Below are 17,243 nucleotides of genomic sequence, written 5' to 3' on the forward strand. Positions count from 1 at the left end.
CTTCATTTTTCACCCCTCCTCCCCCCCAAAAAAGCTTTGAAGCAAAGTCAGAAATCATAAACTGTCCCCCGACTGACCGCTGCAGTCGTATTATCTGCTCGCATTTCGATTGGTGGCTTGATTTTAATTTTATTTTTTGAAAGTGTCAATTAAAATGCTCAGGACCGAGGCGCTTGAGTGTAATATTTGCAATTATACAACAAGTTACCAACTAAATAAAACAAGTAGTCAAAATGTTTTCATATTGTGGGGGCAATTCGCTCTCAAAATATAAAACTTTCCGTCAGTCCGTGGGGTGTGACTAACAACTGGAAAACAATCGGCCGCGTCAGTAGAAACGAACGTAAACGCAACGCGATGTTTACCCACTCCAGGAAGTAGACCGAGCCTTAGCAACGACCCTAGCAACAGAGAGATCTAGTCCGTTTGTATTGCTTTCTAGAGATTGGTTTTTCAAACTGACTAAAAACAGCACATAGAAAAAAGAAACTGCTCAGCTAGCTCAATCTTGCTGTAAGTAAGATATCTGCTGAAAAAAAGATTCATGTATTTTTAAGATTTTAGCATCGCGTCGTGTTAAAACCAAACCGGTCAAGCTCGCCGCCGCGACAAAAAAAAGGACCAAAAGAGACCCAATTTTGCCAAATGGGTCACAATTAATAGACCCGTAACAAGTAAAAACAACATTATATTGCATATTTTATGCCTTCGGAGGTCATCGCAGAGACCTCGGGAACAACTTAAGGAGTGAATTAATGAATCTTGCTTCCCGATGTTGTCTGCACAGCTTAATTAGAATAATCTGTCTTCATGGGTCAGGACACGGAATAGCCCGGCGCCGCGGGAGCACTTCACCGGGAGAGGAAATGAAACGAGAGGTGAGGCGCATCCGTATGTTTTGTCACTTCCTGTGATCTGTGTTTTCTTTAAACGTCTGTGAGAAAAGCGTCGAGTGAAACCGAAGAACCCGCCTCTCCGACCGCAGACAAATGGAGCTACGATACCGTCAGCAATTGCAGCGCGGCAGTAATTGCTGTGCCGGAGCGCCGCCGTTGTTATTAGTTCCACGCGGAACATGTCTCGCTGTGATAGGGGGTCCGCGTGGGTTGCTTCACCTGGGAGCCGTAATGAAATAAAAGTGGTCCGACGGCGCGAGGTTATCGAGACGGAGGTCGGTGGAAACAAAGCAACCCGTCGAGATGAGTTTAGGGAGGAAACGTAGAAGGATGGAAGTTATTAAAGTCGTTATTATTATAAGATTTAATGAGCCGTATTGCTTTCTCTAAGATTTTGTAGACATAAATCGCCATCGCTGAAACAACAACCGTACTTAGATCTCACTAACGTTGGCTGTTATATAATTGGAATCTTTTCAAGTCGTTTCTGTGGTGTTTACCTTTTCTTTTGATATGCTGAAAATACAGAAAAATCAATGAAAATCAAGAGTTGTAAGTTTTTCTAGTTTTTGTAAGTAACGAGGAACTTTCATTTTTCTGGTATAATCAAGTGGCAACCCGCTATATCGTCCCCAGCTTTGTTTTTTTTTTTTTTTGGGGGGGGACGACGACGACCATATTTGGAGCTGGGGAGGAGTGATGGGTGGATATGACAAAATGGAAACACAAAGAAACGACGCCCCGCCCACCTTATACCGGAAACATGACTGCACCCACAGGCCTGTCAATCAAACAGAAGCGCCCCCCCCCCCCCCCCCGCCCCCACCCAAAACATACGTCCCGTTAAAGCCTAATATCTCATTAATGATGGAATTATTTTCAGAAGGACCACCAGAAGTTAACTCTATCAAATCCTACCATAACGAAAGAAAAGTTACTGACTTTGTATTTTGTATTCGAATGGGAGTTGGACTTTTTTTTTATCTCATAGTTTTTGTGAGCAATTGTAAATAACTGTTACGGAATGGCTTTTTGAACCGATTTAATAAAGTAAAATACCAAACAAAACGGCAGACAACAAAACTATATAATGACACAGCTCTTTCAAGAACCCTGAACACCGTCGGCGAATCAAAAATGATAACACAAACAACTACAGATTTAGCTCCCTCAAAAGCCCGTGATTTAAAAACAAAAGGTTTTGAGAACTGTATTTTTCTCAGTGCTGGTGGTGTTTTTTTTAAAACTGCTTTCTTTTTTCTGCCGGCCACCTTAAAGTCAGCGGGTAATCACTTCAATAACACCAATTCCAGCGACTACGACAACTCGCCGTGCGGTCGAGCGTTATAATCCCCGTAAACAAGGTGACGAGGGCGACGTAATAACAGCAACACAAAAGAAACAACTCAAGATGCAGTTGCAAGTGTCTTTTTTTTTTTTATTCTTTTCTCAGACACAATAGAGCACATAACCCAGAGCACGAGGGTGGGGGGGGGGAGGGAGGGGGTTTCTAGAGGGTGTTTAAGAGAGGTGGACGTCCTGTGACGGAGGAGAAAATGACTTGTCCAAAAAAAAGCAACGTTCGGACACTGATGTCGTCACTCAGGCTGAGCAAAGCAATTTCAGTTTTTTTTTGTTTTTTTTTCTTGCAATAACAAAATCATGCGTGCATGTCTTATTTGCAATATTTAAAAAAAAAAAAGAAAGACACATTTCTATAAATTATCGTTAATGTCGTCGGTGTGTGTAGTCTCTCCCAATCGGCTGGCGGCTCTGACATCAGCCAGCAACGATTCTCCTTTTGGGTTTTTCCTCAGTCCATGATGTTTGTTTGTTTTTTTTGTTTTTTTAATGATGATTTTTATTTCCATCTTTTTCTCTGCAGTACAAATAATCTCCTGCTCTCTCCCGTGTTCAAGTGATTTCAGCTGTCGGTAAAATTAGAGGTCTCTGCTTTAAAAAAAAAAAAAAAAAAAAATGGCTTCAACGAGTCAAAGCTACATTTTGATCAAAACACAGGTCTGCAGTTGCCACAGCACTGAAAAATGACAGTAGATGAAATCACTTATATTGTAAACGATTACAACTTAATCTGATCCAACAACTTAATCTGATACAACAGTAATATAGTATTCACTTATTAGTTGTCCTCGTAGTTCTCATTTATATGATACTGGCTTTAATTTCTCAACATGACATGTCAGAAAGAAGAATGCTACATAAGCTTTGAATAATATATATTTATATATATATATATATATACGAATATATATATATGTATATAAAGCTGAATTACCCTTTAAAACACTCCACAATATCAATGTTCTTGTGTGAAAACCATTACAGTCATGGTTCAGTCCTTATCTACCGTACCAACACATTCTACGAGGCTCTATAGTGGAATGGATTCAGTACACGTGAATGTTCGACTCTCGACACGCAGTGGTAAAATTTCACAAAAGCGACCAGTTGCACCTCCCTGAGATGAAGACCGTACTGAAATGAAAGATAATATTTCTATGACACATACAGTAGACTGTATAGTGCTGCATTACACAGCAAAAATATAAAAAGAAAACTATTTCTAAACGTGTGGGAGAGATTGTGTGCCATATTTGTTTAGACCCAGAGAAATCCAACTGTTTTTGTTTATTAGTTTGGTCGGGTTTTGTAGCATTGGGGCATAATTTCGAATAAAAATGTCCTCACCAAAGTAAATCTGCTCGACTCTCGGATCTGGGAACGCGTCGCTGCGTCGGGGCCAAGAAACGTACAGAGTTGTAGTTTTTCACCTGCTTCTTTCGGAGGTTTCTTCCTGTCGTAACTGAGTTTTTCTTTTGTTTATTGAAGGTTTTTCTCCCTTAAAGGGGAGTTTTTCCCTCCAAGCTTGCGTGGGAATTGTTGGGTTCTTCTGTATGATGTCGTAAAGTTCTGTTGTAAGGACTTTACTGTGCCATTTGCCATGAAACAACCTGCGTTGTGATTTCGGCGCGACGCGATTGACTTGAACCGTTTCACCAACCCACTGACGGAGTTAGAAAGGTGTTGGGGGGGCAAAGAGATTTTCAGATTTCAACCATCTGACGAGCAGCTCTTTAGGATTGCATTTCTACATTCTGCAGACCATGTGGTTCTGTTGGCTTCAGCGGGCCACGAGCTCTGCGGCCAAGTGGAAAGCCTCCAGATATGATGACTGTGAGCACCTCAGAGGTAAAGGACTAAATCTCTGCCACCAGTAAAGGAGGTCGACTACTTCCTGGCGGGGCCGTGTTCATGCGTGAGGAGGGTGAAATAGAATGTAAAATCTTTTTTTTTTTTTTTTTAGACCGACTTGTGTTTGCTACCCGAACGCTCGCCTGATGTCGTGAGCTTTGGGTGCTGGCTGAAAGAATGAGTCTGACAGGAGTTGTACCAGGAGCTTCTTTTGTAGGGGGGCGAAACGCCAACCTGCTATTACCAGACCCGAATTCACTCGGTAAAATATACGAGTCTGGCCCTGCTCCACTGGAGATTGGTTCCAGTCGTCAAATCCCAATCGGGGTAGGTTTAATTTTGAAACCACGAGAGTAGCCTTTAACCAATCAGCCTGTGTGTGCCGAGACCCTCCACCAAAGACCATGTTGGCGAATGACCATTTCATACTTTAAAAACAAAAACTTGAGCTTTGCTCTCGCTCCGGTTTTAATTCCTCGATATTTGCCAGTTTTGCCACAACTGTTCATATCGCATTCGTCTCGCTTTACCGCTGCCGCCGTCGTTCAAACTATATTTTGAAAAGCTCGACTTCGATGTCACCGCAAGGGTCAGCCCTTCGTAGTGGCTGAGCAAAACCTTCATGCGAACAGGGTTTTTAATCCGCGCGACGACTGAAGCTGTGAGCGACAGGCGGGTAAGGCCGGCCTCGCTGAACTTCTTCAGCGCCGTCTTCTTTAATACAACTTTTCCTTCTTTGTTTGCAAACCTGCCTCCGAACAAGAGTCGCGTCGGCCAACGGTGACGAATGGTCTGGCATCTCTGCGAGGCTTCACCTTCCCTGTAACTTCCCTCTCTGTATATCTGCAGCGCAAATTCCAATTCCTGACATTCAAAGGGTCTTACAGAAGCACAGACATTTGGAAGCCGGCTGGAGTGGAGTCTATTTGGGTGAAGAATACACTGAAGAGAAAACATATCCCATCAGGATCCCCCCCCCCCCCCCCCCCCCCCCCACGTTAGTACCTGGGGGCTGCGGAGAAAGCTATCTGTGCTGCCACCTGGAAAATGCAATGGTGCAACGGACTGAGTTCGGATAACAATGAATTGTTGGACTCATTTTTTTCCCCCCTCTCTTTAAGTCTGAGGTTTGTTTACAACCTGGGAAACCGTTTCACGGTTTGTGTTTCTTGCCCCATGCCAGACTTCTTTTTAGTGACGTTACCGTGTTACCAGATCTCAGCAATTACTTTGGTGAACGCAAAGTTATTCCCAATGTGAATGACAGCCAGAACCAGGAACATAAACACGTTAATAAACCAGAATTATTTTTCCCCAAAAATTGTAAAAAGCAACTAGAATTCCTTCGCAGATGCAAACATATCTTATCTGGTCTTCTTACAGCACTACCAGAGCCCGATAGAAAAGTCATTTAGTGTTCAGTATAGCCAATAGAAGATACCTTTACAACATAGAGTAAGAGTCCAACCAATGTCATTATTGCCATCAACCCCTTTTTAAAGCTGAAAAGGGGATTTAGGTCCACTGCAAGAATGTAAATATGTGCGATACAAGCTAAGTTACACTGTGCGCCGTACACGATTTGAGGGCTACGAGAGTAATTTACTCAAAGTTAAAGCCCACAATGCTCAATAAGGTATGTACTTTCAATTTCAAATAAATAAGCTCTCTTTCATTCAAGTAAAAGCAAACAAAACCCTCATATTCTCAATTCAAAGTTCTACTTACAGTACTTGACATGTGAAAAATAAAATTTAGTCCATGCATTTTTTTTTTTTTTTTTTTTTTTTTTTTAGAAAGGATGCCGTGTATTTGATCCACTTTAATGCTCTCAGATTGTCAGTGGATGAAATTTAAAACAAACAAACAACAACAAAAAAAAAACACCGAGCACAGCTGCAGTGGAATGTAAAGAGATCGATGATTTAAGAGCAGCCAGCGATGCGGAGGAACGGTTTGCGATGTACTTCATACTGACAGGTGAGAGAGTTGATGCAAAGAAAGAAAGAAAAAAAACAACATCTCTTTATTTTTCCTCCTCGTGGCCCGAAAACAGACAGAGTGAAAAGTCGAGAGAGAGAGAGAGAGAGAGAGAAAGACTGAAATTGAAATGATATCGAGGAGAGCGAAAGCAGGACGGAGGCAGAAAAAGCAGGGCAAGCTGACCACAGCTTGTCTGACATCAATCCAGTAGTTGTTGGTTTTGTTTTTTCTAAAGCGTCGTCCTACGCTCACTGGACACATATCTGATTCTTCAGACTGTTGGAGAGAAAGAAGACAGAGAAAGGTTCATCAGAGATACACTAAAAGTACATGGCAAAAAACAAAACAAAAAAAAGGATAAAAGAAGTGTGTTAGTCGGGGTCACCCTTGTTTTATAGAAATGACACAATAAAACATAAATTCAGCTTTCCTTAAAGTTGGATTGGTCTTTTGTTTGTATATTTTACATTTTCATCATATTCATATCAACATTGTTCTATAAAATCTCCAAATAGAGAGATTACATAATCTGGCTAAACAGTTGACTGTTTGTGTTTCTGTAAAAATGTGATCTTAAATCCTTGGAAATACTTATACAACAAAAATGAGGGTTAAACTCAGACCTATGGCCAGAAATATGTCAGCAGAAACTGAATTTGAATCATTTATATCTGAATTGCTAAACTTGAATAATTGCTTGAAAAGTTTGATTCCGAACAGCATAATTTGAAATATTTTTTTTTGTTTGAAACTGAATTTCAATAAACTTGAAACTGAATTCTTCATTATGAATCTGAATTAATTTGCTGTTAAACCGCGTTTAACATTCAACTGTCTAAATTCAGTTCTCACGATTCAGATTAAATGAATGAAAAATCAACTTTCGTTCGTGTCTTACACATTTTTTTTGAGAAAAAAAAAAAAAATCGAGTGCAGAGCAATTCAAATCCAAATATAAATGATGGAAATGTTTTTTTTTCTACGGACACATATTTCTTCCCATGCAGACTTTATTCATGCTGAACCTGAATTTTTTTACCTTCAAATGAAACCTTCTTATGAAACCTTCTGTTCGGATTCTTTCAGGGACACACACAACGCAAACTACCACTTTTTTTTTTATTTTTTACAAATACATCAGAGTAGGGTGACATGCAGATATTTAAGATACACAAACAGAAGTTTAAAGGTCCCCAATTTCGACATAATTCAGATTTCCACTTATTTGATTATGAAGCAGGTCTAAGCGCTGTATTATATTATGAAAGTGTCAGAAGGCTTAAATCCAGAGAAAAATGCAGATTTGAGTATTTTAGTAAGTTTGTGATGTCACAAACACACCCACATGGCATCATGTGGGCACGGACCACCGTCCGACCTTTTGCTGTGAAGAAATCACAGGGCGTTCATTTTGCTGCGGCGCTAGCATGCTACAAGAAGAAAAGCTGTGATTGGCTCGTGTATATGTCACTCAGAAAAAAAAAAAAAAAAAAAAAAAGAATCAGCCAATCAGAAGAGAGGGTCAAAGATATCAATACGCCTCAAAGACGGAGACACAAAACAGACTTTTCTTGGCTGAGCTCCGGAGAGAGAGGAAGTGTAAAATATATACTGTGATGTTTTTTTTTCTTGAATCTTAAAACCACAAAAATATTTTCATATGGATAATTAGACCGGCCTGTAATGTTAGTCCACCGCTGGTGCGTCCCCGAGGTGAAAACTACGGCGGGACATTTTACAATGACCTTCAGAGAATATCGAGCTTTTCTGCCGTGTGAACGAACAGCTGCACTCGAGCGGCTGCGTAAATCAGCAAAACTGTATTATCATGGATTATATAGTTAAATAACCCCATGGGATAAAAAACAAACAAACAAACAAAAAAAACAAAAAAACAAGTTCTTTCCAATAGTTTCAAGGCTCAATTATTATCGAGCGAAAAACCAAAGTGACTCTTAGAGGCGATTTGTTCCGGCACCGTTTTTCAAAGTCGTGATCCATAAATTCTCAGCAGAAAATACCTTAAGCTGTAATTGATTGAGAAATCAGAATAATAACAATTGCGAGCCACATCACTAATATTTTTGATTGGATTAAACCTAGAGACGCAGCAGCAGGTTTCATGTACCGATCTGTTGTCTGTCTTTTCCTCCTGACGCCCCCCGGGGGGTCAAAGGTCGCCGTCTAATCTCCCGCCGCAGCGTCGATCGAAAAGGTGAGCGGAAAGCCTTTTCGACGTTTCAAGCCGTTTCAAGTAATCCCGAGCCGCTCCGCCCGGCTCTGTCTTGTTCTAACCCCCTTCGCCACAACGCACCAAACAGGAAATGTACAAATCAGTTCACTCGGCTGCGGCACCGTCGAGCACGAGCGGGCATAAAATTAAAAAATAAAAAAAAGGGTAACAAACATGCCTTTCGGGTCTTATTTTATCGACTTTGTTCTGCGCAACTCCCTGCAAATGTAGATGTAGCCAATAAAACACACTGAAATCAATAAAAAAAACGGATGGAAACTTTTTCAGTTTCTCTTTTTATCTTTATGATTTAATGGGTTTTCGCACCGGCGGCACGCGAGAGGTTTTTTTTTTTTCTGAAAAAAGATGTGGACATTTTTACAGCTGAAAAATCTCACAGAAGGAAACCAAGAGAGAGTTCAACGATGAAACGACCAAGCTGTCAGTTTATACAGTACTTGAATTCATTTTTAAATCTGTGTAAATTATTCTGTGTTAAAAGTGGGCAACTGCAAGATTTTCTGACCGGCAGGGATTTTAATATTCGATATTCACTGGAAACTATTGGAGCTTTCTTCAAAGACGCTCCCCGTTGCGCGTTAACGCCACTTCCCAGCTGCCCGAATGAATTTCGCCTCTTTGACTCGCAGCTCCTCAGAAGTTATCCGTGACACTTCTTTACAAACACTCCCGTAGACTTTATTTACACAATTGCTAACGTGAGAAATGAGATTCGTTTGTGCGTGATTTGCTTCTTCGCAGCTTCCAAAACTCGACGCGAAACAATTTATGGATTTTTGAATGGAACGAGGTTAAAAACAAACAAACAAACAAACAAAAAAAAACAAATCCAGATTTTAAATTTTAAATCAAAATTTCTAAGCACAGGATAATGAAAGAATTTACATTTCAGGCGATCTCATGACAACGCTGAATAGTTAGCGCAATATAAGTCCCACAATTTTTCTCTCACCGCTGTCATCGCCATGGAGACGGAGAGTGGGCCGGTGTGATATTAAAATGAACAGGAAAGGAGGAATATAACAACAGAGGGAATTAAAAAAAAAAAAAAATAATAATAATAATAATAATAATAACTTAATAACAGAGGCCACTTAAAAAAAAACAAAAAACAAAAAAAAGCCTTAAATGGGAGGCAAACGTTCCTTCTGAGAATTTACTCCGACTTGAAGCTCTTCTGTTTGTTGAAATTAGCACCTCATACCAGCGAGCCAAGTCGCAGCCTACAGCTGGATTGCAAGACTTTTGTTTTTACACTCTACCGGCGATGCCGATGTCCTGCATCTTGGAATCGTGGTAATTAACGCATATTTTAGCGAGCGACGCAATATTTGCGAGAGCTTGCGATTTTGCAAAATATCAGCAATTTTTCTGCGCAAAAAAAAAAAAAAGGGTCAACAGAAGCTGAAGGTATTACGGCACAAAATAAGACTTTTTCAAACGAAACCCGCTCGACAAACAAAACAAAAAATAGTCAGCGATAGCAGCGTACGGATCGATACTGAAATACCGATACCTTCCGATTCCAGACGTTTCCCTTCCAGCATCGATTTTCTTATTTACAGATCGAGTTTTGCATTTAGCGTATTTTGAGAAGGCCGCGTACGTTGCTTATCAGTTCCCATTTCTGAACAAACAACGCAAAGAAAGTATCGGTATCAGCAATACCATCCCAAATTTTAACCCGGGTTATGGATCAGAAAGCCGTGGTATTGCACCGTATAACTTGTCGGCGAGGCTAACCGGGGGAAAAAACGGAAACAAACGCAGACCGTTCTTTTATGTGTGAAGCAGCCGTCCTCACGCTGAAGTGAAAGTAATTATGCGACTGCTCCACGAGGTTAAACACCACTTTCTGAAACAATGCCTCCATTACAGGCGAGAGGTTAGACGCTAAGCAGACACGGTGCCAAGCGCATGAGGATTTGTTTGATGACAATAACCAACGGGGTTGAATTTCCACTTGAACTTCCAATCAAGCGAACGGCGTGTTCGTTCATTCATGTGAAAAGCCTCTCTATTAAAAAGCGGGTCGGAGCGACGGCGCTCCGCTGGGTTCGTGAACCCCGAACCTACGTCAGCAGCTCATATTAGAAAGGCAGATAAAATGCCTGTTTTTCTTCTTTTTTTTTCTTTTTTTTTAATCCAGAACACAAGTCTTATCACTTTTCACGGCTGCTTTCACCATTTGTCAAACTCGGGCTGAAGCAACCTCATGCGAACTTTTGATGTCAGCGAAAAAAAAAGCTCAGTGACAAGGCGGGTTTAATGCGGAGATGATCACTTCTTAAGCTACTGTTGCTCAGCGCAAGAGGGAGAAGAAATAGCCTCGTAATTGGTTTATGCACGGCAACGGGAACGCTCTGTCACAACAAATCGACTGTTTCGCATGAACTATTCACCTCAAAGAAGATCCCAACCCGAGGATCACACATAGTCAGGTGTTTTTTTTGTGTTTTTTTTAACTCCTTAATCTCATTTGTGGTATCTGGATCTGTGGATCAGAGGAGGATCAGATGTGATCGGACAAATGCTAAGTGTAAACGCATCCGAGAGGCATTTAAGAAGGACTAAAACCCGACTGCTTCGAGCACTTCTAGAGTAAGTTTTAGACGCATTCTGGTCAAATGTGGTGAAGGTGTACAGTACACCAATCTGGATGCGAGGCCCGGCCAGAAAAAGACCAGACTGGTTGAGCCTGAAGACCCCCGAACAGAGAGAACACACAAAACGCCAGCAGCGGTAGGATGCCTTATAGGACTGTTTCTAAAAAACAAAAGGTGGGACATCAAATGTAAATAAAAACAGAATGCAATCATTTGCAAATCCTGCAAATGCATATTTAATTGTAAATAGACAACATCAAATGTTGAAACGTAGAAGTGTTGTTGTTTTCTGAAAAGTATATGCCCATTTTGAATTTGATGTCAGCAATGAGTCTCAACAAAAAGCTGGGACAACATTTCACTTTCAAAACTCCAGCAGCTGTGTTAAAACAACTTAAAGAAAGAATTTGTAAAAAGAAAAAGCAGTGGTAAACATGCCCGTCCCAACTTTTTTAACACAGCTGCTGGAGTTTTGAAAGTAAAATGTTGCCCCAACTTTTTTTGTAAAGTGTTATTTTTCATGAAACAATAACATTTCTCAGTTTCAACATTTGATATGTTTTTGTTGGTCTATTTTCAATTGGGTATGGGTTTACGAATCATCATCATCACATTTTTTTTTTTTCCATTTTACACAGCCCACATCCCAACTTATTTGGAAACAGGGTTGTAAATCCATGGCAGCAGCAGGGAAACAGGAAGAAATACAACATTAATGTGAAGAAGAAGACCAGTCAAAGAAACCATACTTAATTTGTTGATGTGGTCCAAAAATAATATCTATTCAAAGTTTAAAAGTGTACCGCAGGACCATTCGGATTCATTCACACGGACCCTAGAGGTCACGGCAGTAAAATGAGACCCAACCGGACCTCATGAGGCCGAGCAGACTTTGGACCGGGTCCATCTCGGGTCCCACACCAGGTCTCGTGACGATCACTCGTTTGAACGACCTCGACAGGAACCTCGGCTGTGACGCATTTAATCCTGTTGCATGCGAGTGCTGTGACGCTTTCTTCTATCTGTTATTTAATAAATTCATGTCCCGCACATCACCGACGAGCATTAATCATTCAAGTGACTTTCGAAACAATCTTCAGGACTTGACCGGAATTAGTCACGAAACGGAGGGAAAACTGATTTTCATCTGAGTTTCGAAAAAAAAAAAAAAATAAAATCCGCACTGCTGTTTTTCCGCCTCTCTCATCGTATCGTCAGCGCTCCAAATGTGCATCCTCCCCGAGCTGACAGCAGGACGATCTCTTACGGGAGCTCGAGGATGACACGGCCATCAAGCACCTTCCTGCTCTGCACGCTCACACAGATTTAAGCGCACACGCAACACAAAAAAAACTATAAATTTTTTTTTTTTTAAAAAGCCAGTGTATACGAAGGAGTCCAGCTTTTCCTCTAAAGGCAAAGAAGGGTCTCATAAGTAATTCACAGTGCAGTCGGTGTAGTTTACTCAGCTGCACGACCTCCAGCGGCCACAGATCGACGACACGACCCGACCGCGTCGCCGTCCTACCAACGTGGCTACTCTGCAACTTATGCATTCCTGTAGCGTGTGACAAATTGTGTCAGCACATTACTCAAGCGAACCATTTTTTTTCATGCATAATTCATCCTCGAGCCCACATTCCACATGGACATTTCCAAATCCCTTTGAAGTTAATTCCCCCTTCATGATAAACAGCCTCGCTCGCTCCAGCTTGTGTAGCAGCTTATGATTGTCGGTGTCGTCTGTGTTGGAAGAAGTCACCTGTCCGAAACAATTTTACTGTACAATACTGGAGTGCTGCAAAGATTTACATCTAATAATCCACCGTTTGAAAAAAAGAAAAAGAAAAAAAAAAAGAAGCTTTTCTGAGTCAAATTCCAGGACAGCTGCCATGATGCTTTATGCCTGATAATAAAGGACCTGGGAAACATCTCATCTCGTCTCTATTCTCTGCAGAACAAAAAAAGAAAAGAAAGATGTACGCTCGAAAAGCCGTCTACGCAGTCCTGATTCTTCGGGAGGAATGAACCCAGGGGTGCTTTTCTAGTGGATCACCGCTCCATCCGAGGATGGGTACTATAAATAATACTGCTGAAGCAGCGGCTGCTACACAACACGACGACGACTACTTTAGATTTTACACTTCATCCTCAGCAGCGTACTGGCACATCCGAGTCGTTTTGCTTTTCGATCACACCAAACAAATACGATTTTTGGGGGAAATTTCTGAACGACATCGAGACCGTTCCCGTCGCCCACGGCAACCGCGTGACACGTGTCTTTTGTGAATGTGCTCATTTGCGACCTCAACATGGACTTCATACTTCGAGAGCGCGGAGGTACGATTGTGTTGCTGCAGGTGAGAAACTGCTTTCAACGCACTGTGAGCGGGCGTATTGTGATATTGGGAGAACTAAAGCGTCTTTGCGCCACAGTTTGGGTCATCTGCACTGAATGTTTTCCTCCAAACGTCGCCGGTAGAACTCGGTGTGATGCCATTTTATCGACAAATATTTGGCCTATAACTACAGCCGATACTTGTGGAATTTGTTTTGTATGAATACAAGTAGGATTTTCCCCCGAGACATAAAAAATTTGCTAATTCGTAACATCCCCAAAGTTATAACAATTCATCCTGGGTGTGGGAGGGGGGGGTGAATGGGCGTACCAATTTTCATGACAATCCCTTCTACATTTGTGGAGATATTTCACATTTAAACACAAATATGACCCTCAGAGTGATGTTAGAGGAAAAGTTAAGAGATGCAGCATCTTTGTAGCAATCCATCCGGTCGATATTTAAATGGATAAGTGATACATTTGACCTGTCGGGGGCGCTAGAGGAAAAATCAATGGATCACCAAACTGAAACGCGTTCATCCTCAGAACCAAATCTGGTGGAAATTCAGCGTTTAGCTGCAACATTTTTTTTCGTTGTCGTTCCGGACCAAAACAAGTGGTTCTTTCACATCACGACAGACGCTGGGTTTAAATGGCGTTGACGTACGCAGGGACGGTCCCTCTTCGATGCCGATAGACGATCCAGTAACATAAACACGGGGGGTGGGGAGGGAACAAAGTGAATATTTGATTACCCTCCGGTGAGCGACAGGGAGTTAAATGAACGAGGGCTGGCATCTCATCGAGAAACGCGCCCCGGGGAGACCGTCGGCAAAGAGGAAAGAGAGAGAAAGAGGAGAAGAAAGCAGGTGAGCTTGACAGGCGCTCGCCCCACTCGGAGGTTGACAATTGCTTCGACTGCAGCCGACCGGGTTCCTGAGTTATCTCCCTTTGCGCGGGGGAATTAATTACGGGGCTTGATGATCGCCGAGGAAATGAGGCTGGATAATAAAAAACCGTGACGATCTCTCCCCACGGTGTAGCTTCCCTTTGTCCTTCCCAAGTCGTGATGATCGTCGCGCCCGGGGAGCCGGCGCTTGTCATCGATAACCGCCTACCTCGTGCTCATAAAGTGGCTCGGGGAAAAAAAAAAAAAAAGAAAAAAAGAAAACTCTTCACCGAGCAGCTAATGGGTGCAGGGTGTAAAAATGGCTCCGGTCCTTGGCGGACGCTCCCGCTGTGTGCTGTTGTAAATCACAGAGCCATTACACGGCGGATGAGCGCCGGGGAAAATACGGGCGCCCACCCGACCCCCCCCCCGCGCGCCTCGGCCCGGGCTTGTTTTAATGCTTCAGCACACAAAGCACCGCACGCGCTCAATATTTAGCCTTCCATCGCCTTCAGGACCGCAGGTGCTCCGAGACGTTTTCAACAGCTTCCCGTTGATGAGTTCATTTCAAACAGTGTCCTCGAGCTTCTCCTCTTCTCTTTCTCTTTTTCTGTGCGAGATGAAGTCGAAGAGCCTCGTTGAGTAACTCGCAGAAGCATTTTTTTCTCGTCAAGTACCGGCAGTTTTTCTGCATTTTTTTTCTTGCAAGAACACTGTTGAGAATGAATCCAACAGATCACAGCACACCAGCTTCACAGAGACCACAGCTAGTAACACGCGTCCTCATCGGCTCATAGATGGAAGCAGTACATTGGAAATATCAGACTGTGGTAGCAGGTTGTTGGTGTTTAACACCGACAGCAATAGTTTCAGGGATGTGGCGCCAAGTGACAACTAACAGTGACGTCAACCGTCGGTTTGTGAATTGCCGTCATGAAGCTTGGAGTTCGGATTTTGGCCGGCGCCATTTTGTTAGTCCCGAGCAGTTTGGAGCCGGTAGTGGCCTTATTTGGGCGAGCTGGGGGGAAACCTGATGGGAAACCTACGTCCCGCCCACCGATAGCCGCAACCTGACTGCACCACAGGCCTGTCAATCAAACAGACACTCCCCCAAAACCACGGCTTTTTGAAGCTTATTTTCTAATTCATGACGGGATTATTTTCGGACAGACCGACAGAAAACTAATACCAAAATAACTCACGGAGAAATTTTTATTGACTTAGTATTCAGACCAGATGAATGGGAGTCTACGGAGGCTTTTTGGAGCCACCCTCTAGTGGCACTCGGTGGTATTGCAGCTTAAGGCACTTCCGCATTGGCTTCGTTTTTCAGACCCGGAAACTACGTTCACTTTTATATACAGTCAAAGTTTGGCTCTCGTGAAGGAGCTTCTCATTGTTTAACTGGTGACAAACAAAATAGAAAACTTCTGCTTGAAAACTTTTAGTTTCCATCATGTTGAAGAATGTGTTTCATTTCTTTTTCTAAAGGAAGATACACTCGGCTTCCAGTTAATTAGATACACCTCGCTAAAACTAATGTGGTTTATAAAGCCCCACTCTGACAGGGTTAACGTTACAGTGGGAGGTGCGGAACGAAATATTCACCCTGCCCTGCGGTAAATGAAACGCACCGTTCCAGATGACATTTTAATCATCGTGAAATTGCAGGACGCGGTGGGCAATATACGTGGACATTAACCAAGAAAATTAAAAAAAAAAAAAAGAGAAAGCCGAGTGTGAATCCCTGGTTTTGCAGAATGTTTATGACGACGAGGAACATTTGAAACACTTGCGACTGGTTTTTCACCAGTTTATTGAACTTTGCTGTACAGGTGACTATTAACCTAAAAGCACTACAAAACAAGTGGATTTTAAGTCAGTGAAAAAGAACAGTTTCATTTTGACTTGTTCAAAAATACAAATATTGATGGGACGTAGACTTTCAAATTGGGTACTTTATATCGGCTGGCTGATGTTTCCCCAAAGATTCCCGGGAGTCCATTTTGTTCCCATGTTTAAATAAGTGAAGCTGTACCGGCCTGCGCACGGCGTGTACAGAAACACTACCGGCGCAATCTCTCTTCCTTTTGAACACACGGAGTAAATATGTTGTCTGAATTGCAATGAGGGGAAAGCGTCAAGGCTCATTAGAGAGCGTTCTCGCATGCTTTGAAGATTTGATCATTTGTATGCGCATGTTTTCGTTGTCTGAAATTGCTTCAATGGAAGGGGAAGAATCACGCTGGTGGTGACGGAGATTTGTGGCAGGCGGGATGGAGCCTCCAAGGGGCTGATTGCTCCCCAGGCTGTAAGCTTCTTGTGTCGACTACCATCCCTGAGAGCACACTAAAGGAGAGGCCCGTGGGTAGAACCGTCTACGACCCCCGAAGGAGTTCTTCACCGTCGGCGTCGCTGACAATTATTGTCTATGGGAGGCAAATCACAAAACAAACAAAAAAATATAACGTGCACTTTTAATGCTTTTTTAATTGCGAAGTTAACTGCGTGTAACTATAGCAGCTGAGGTGCTAGACTCGAACGCTTTAAAAGCAGACAAAAATAAATATTAGATTGTGATTTCAGAGCTTGATGTTTAAATGCGCTCAACGTCAGCCAGACGACAAATCGTCCTGACAGACGGAGAAGAGCTTCAGAAGTAAAAATAAAATGAAGGACTTTGTTTGGAAAACCTGTTCCAGAGTTTATTTTGAGACGGTAATGACTTGACTTTTTCCGTCTTCTTCGAAGATCAGTGATGATAAAGTGATGAACGATGCATTTGTACGCGAGTTGAAAAAAACACAACAGGTGGGTTGCTTTGCATCTGAACTGGACAAAATTCTAAGAATACTTGTGTTTAAGGTTATTTTCATAGTAAAAAAATAAATAAATAAAAAGCAGTCATCGCCAACTATTGTTGATCCAACGTGTCCAGCAATAAGAATAGGAAAGAAGCCGTGAGAAACGCCACATATAAATTGACAGTAAAGAACAATTTTGAGTACATTTGGTAAGCAGCTGTACTGAACTGGAAAATCCATACAGGTGGACAAGGTAC

General features: G+C 42.2%; 1 protein-coding gene across 1 annotated transcript in view; it reads right to left on the reverse strand.

The window, feature by feature from the left end:
* Positions 1 to 5,096: 5,096 nt before the first annotated feature.
* Positions 5,097 to 17,243, reverse strand: part of zmat4a (zinc finger, matrin-type 4a) — a 103,532-nt gene continuing 91,385 nt past the window's right edge. The window contains exon 7 of the mRNA XM_069166152.1: positions 5,097 to 6,368. Coding sequence (XP_069022253.1) covers positions 6,341 to 6,368 — 28 coding nt within the window. The 3' untranslated portion in view covers positions 5,097 to 6,340. The remainder of the gene's footprint in view (positions 6,369 to 17,243) is intronic.

This window comes from Embiotoca jacksoni, unplaced genomic scaffold (genome assembly GCF_022577435.1).
Source record: "Embiotoca jacksoni isolate LCO1_2020_lvr unplaced genomic scaffold, fEmbJac1.0.p SCAF_37, whole genome shotgun sequence".
Lineage (NCBI taxonomy): Eukaryota > Metazoa > Chordata > Actinopteri > Embiotocidae > Embiotoca > Embiotoca jacksoni.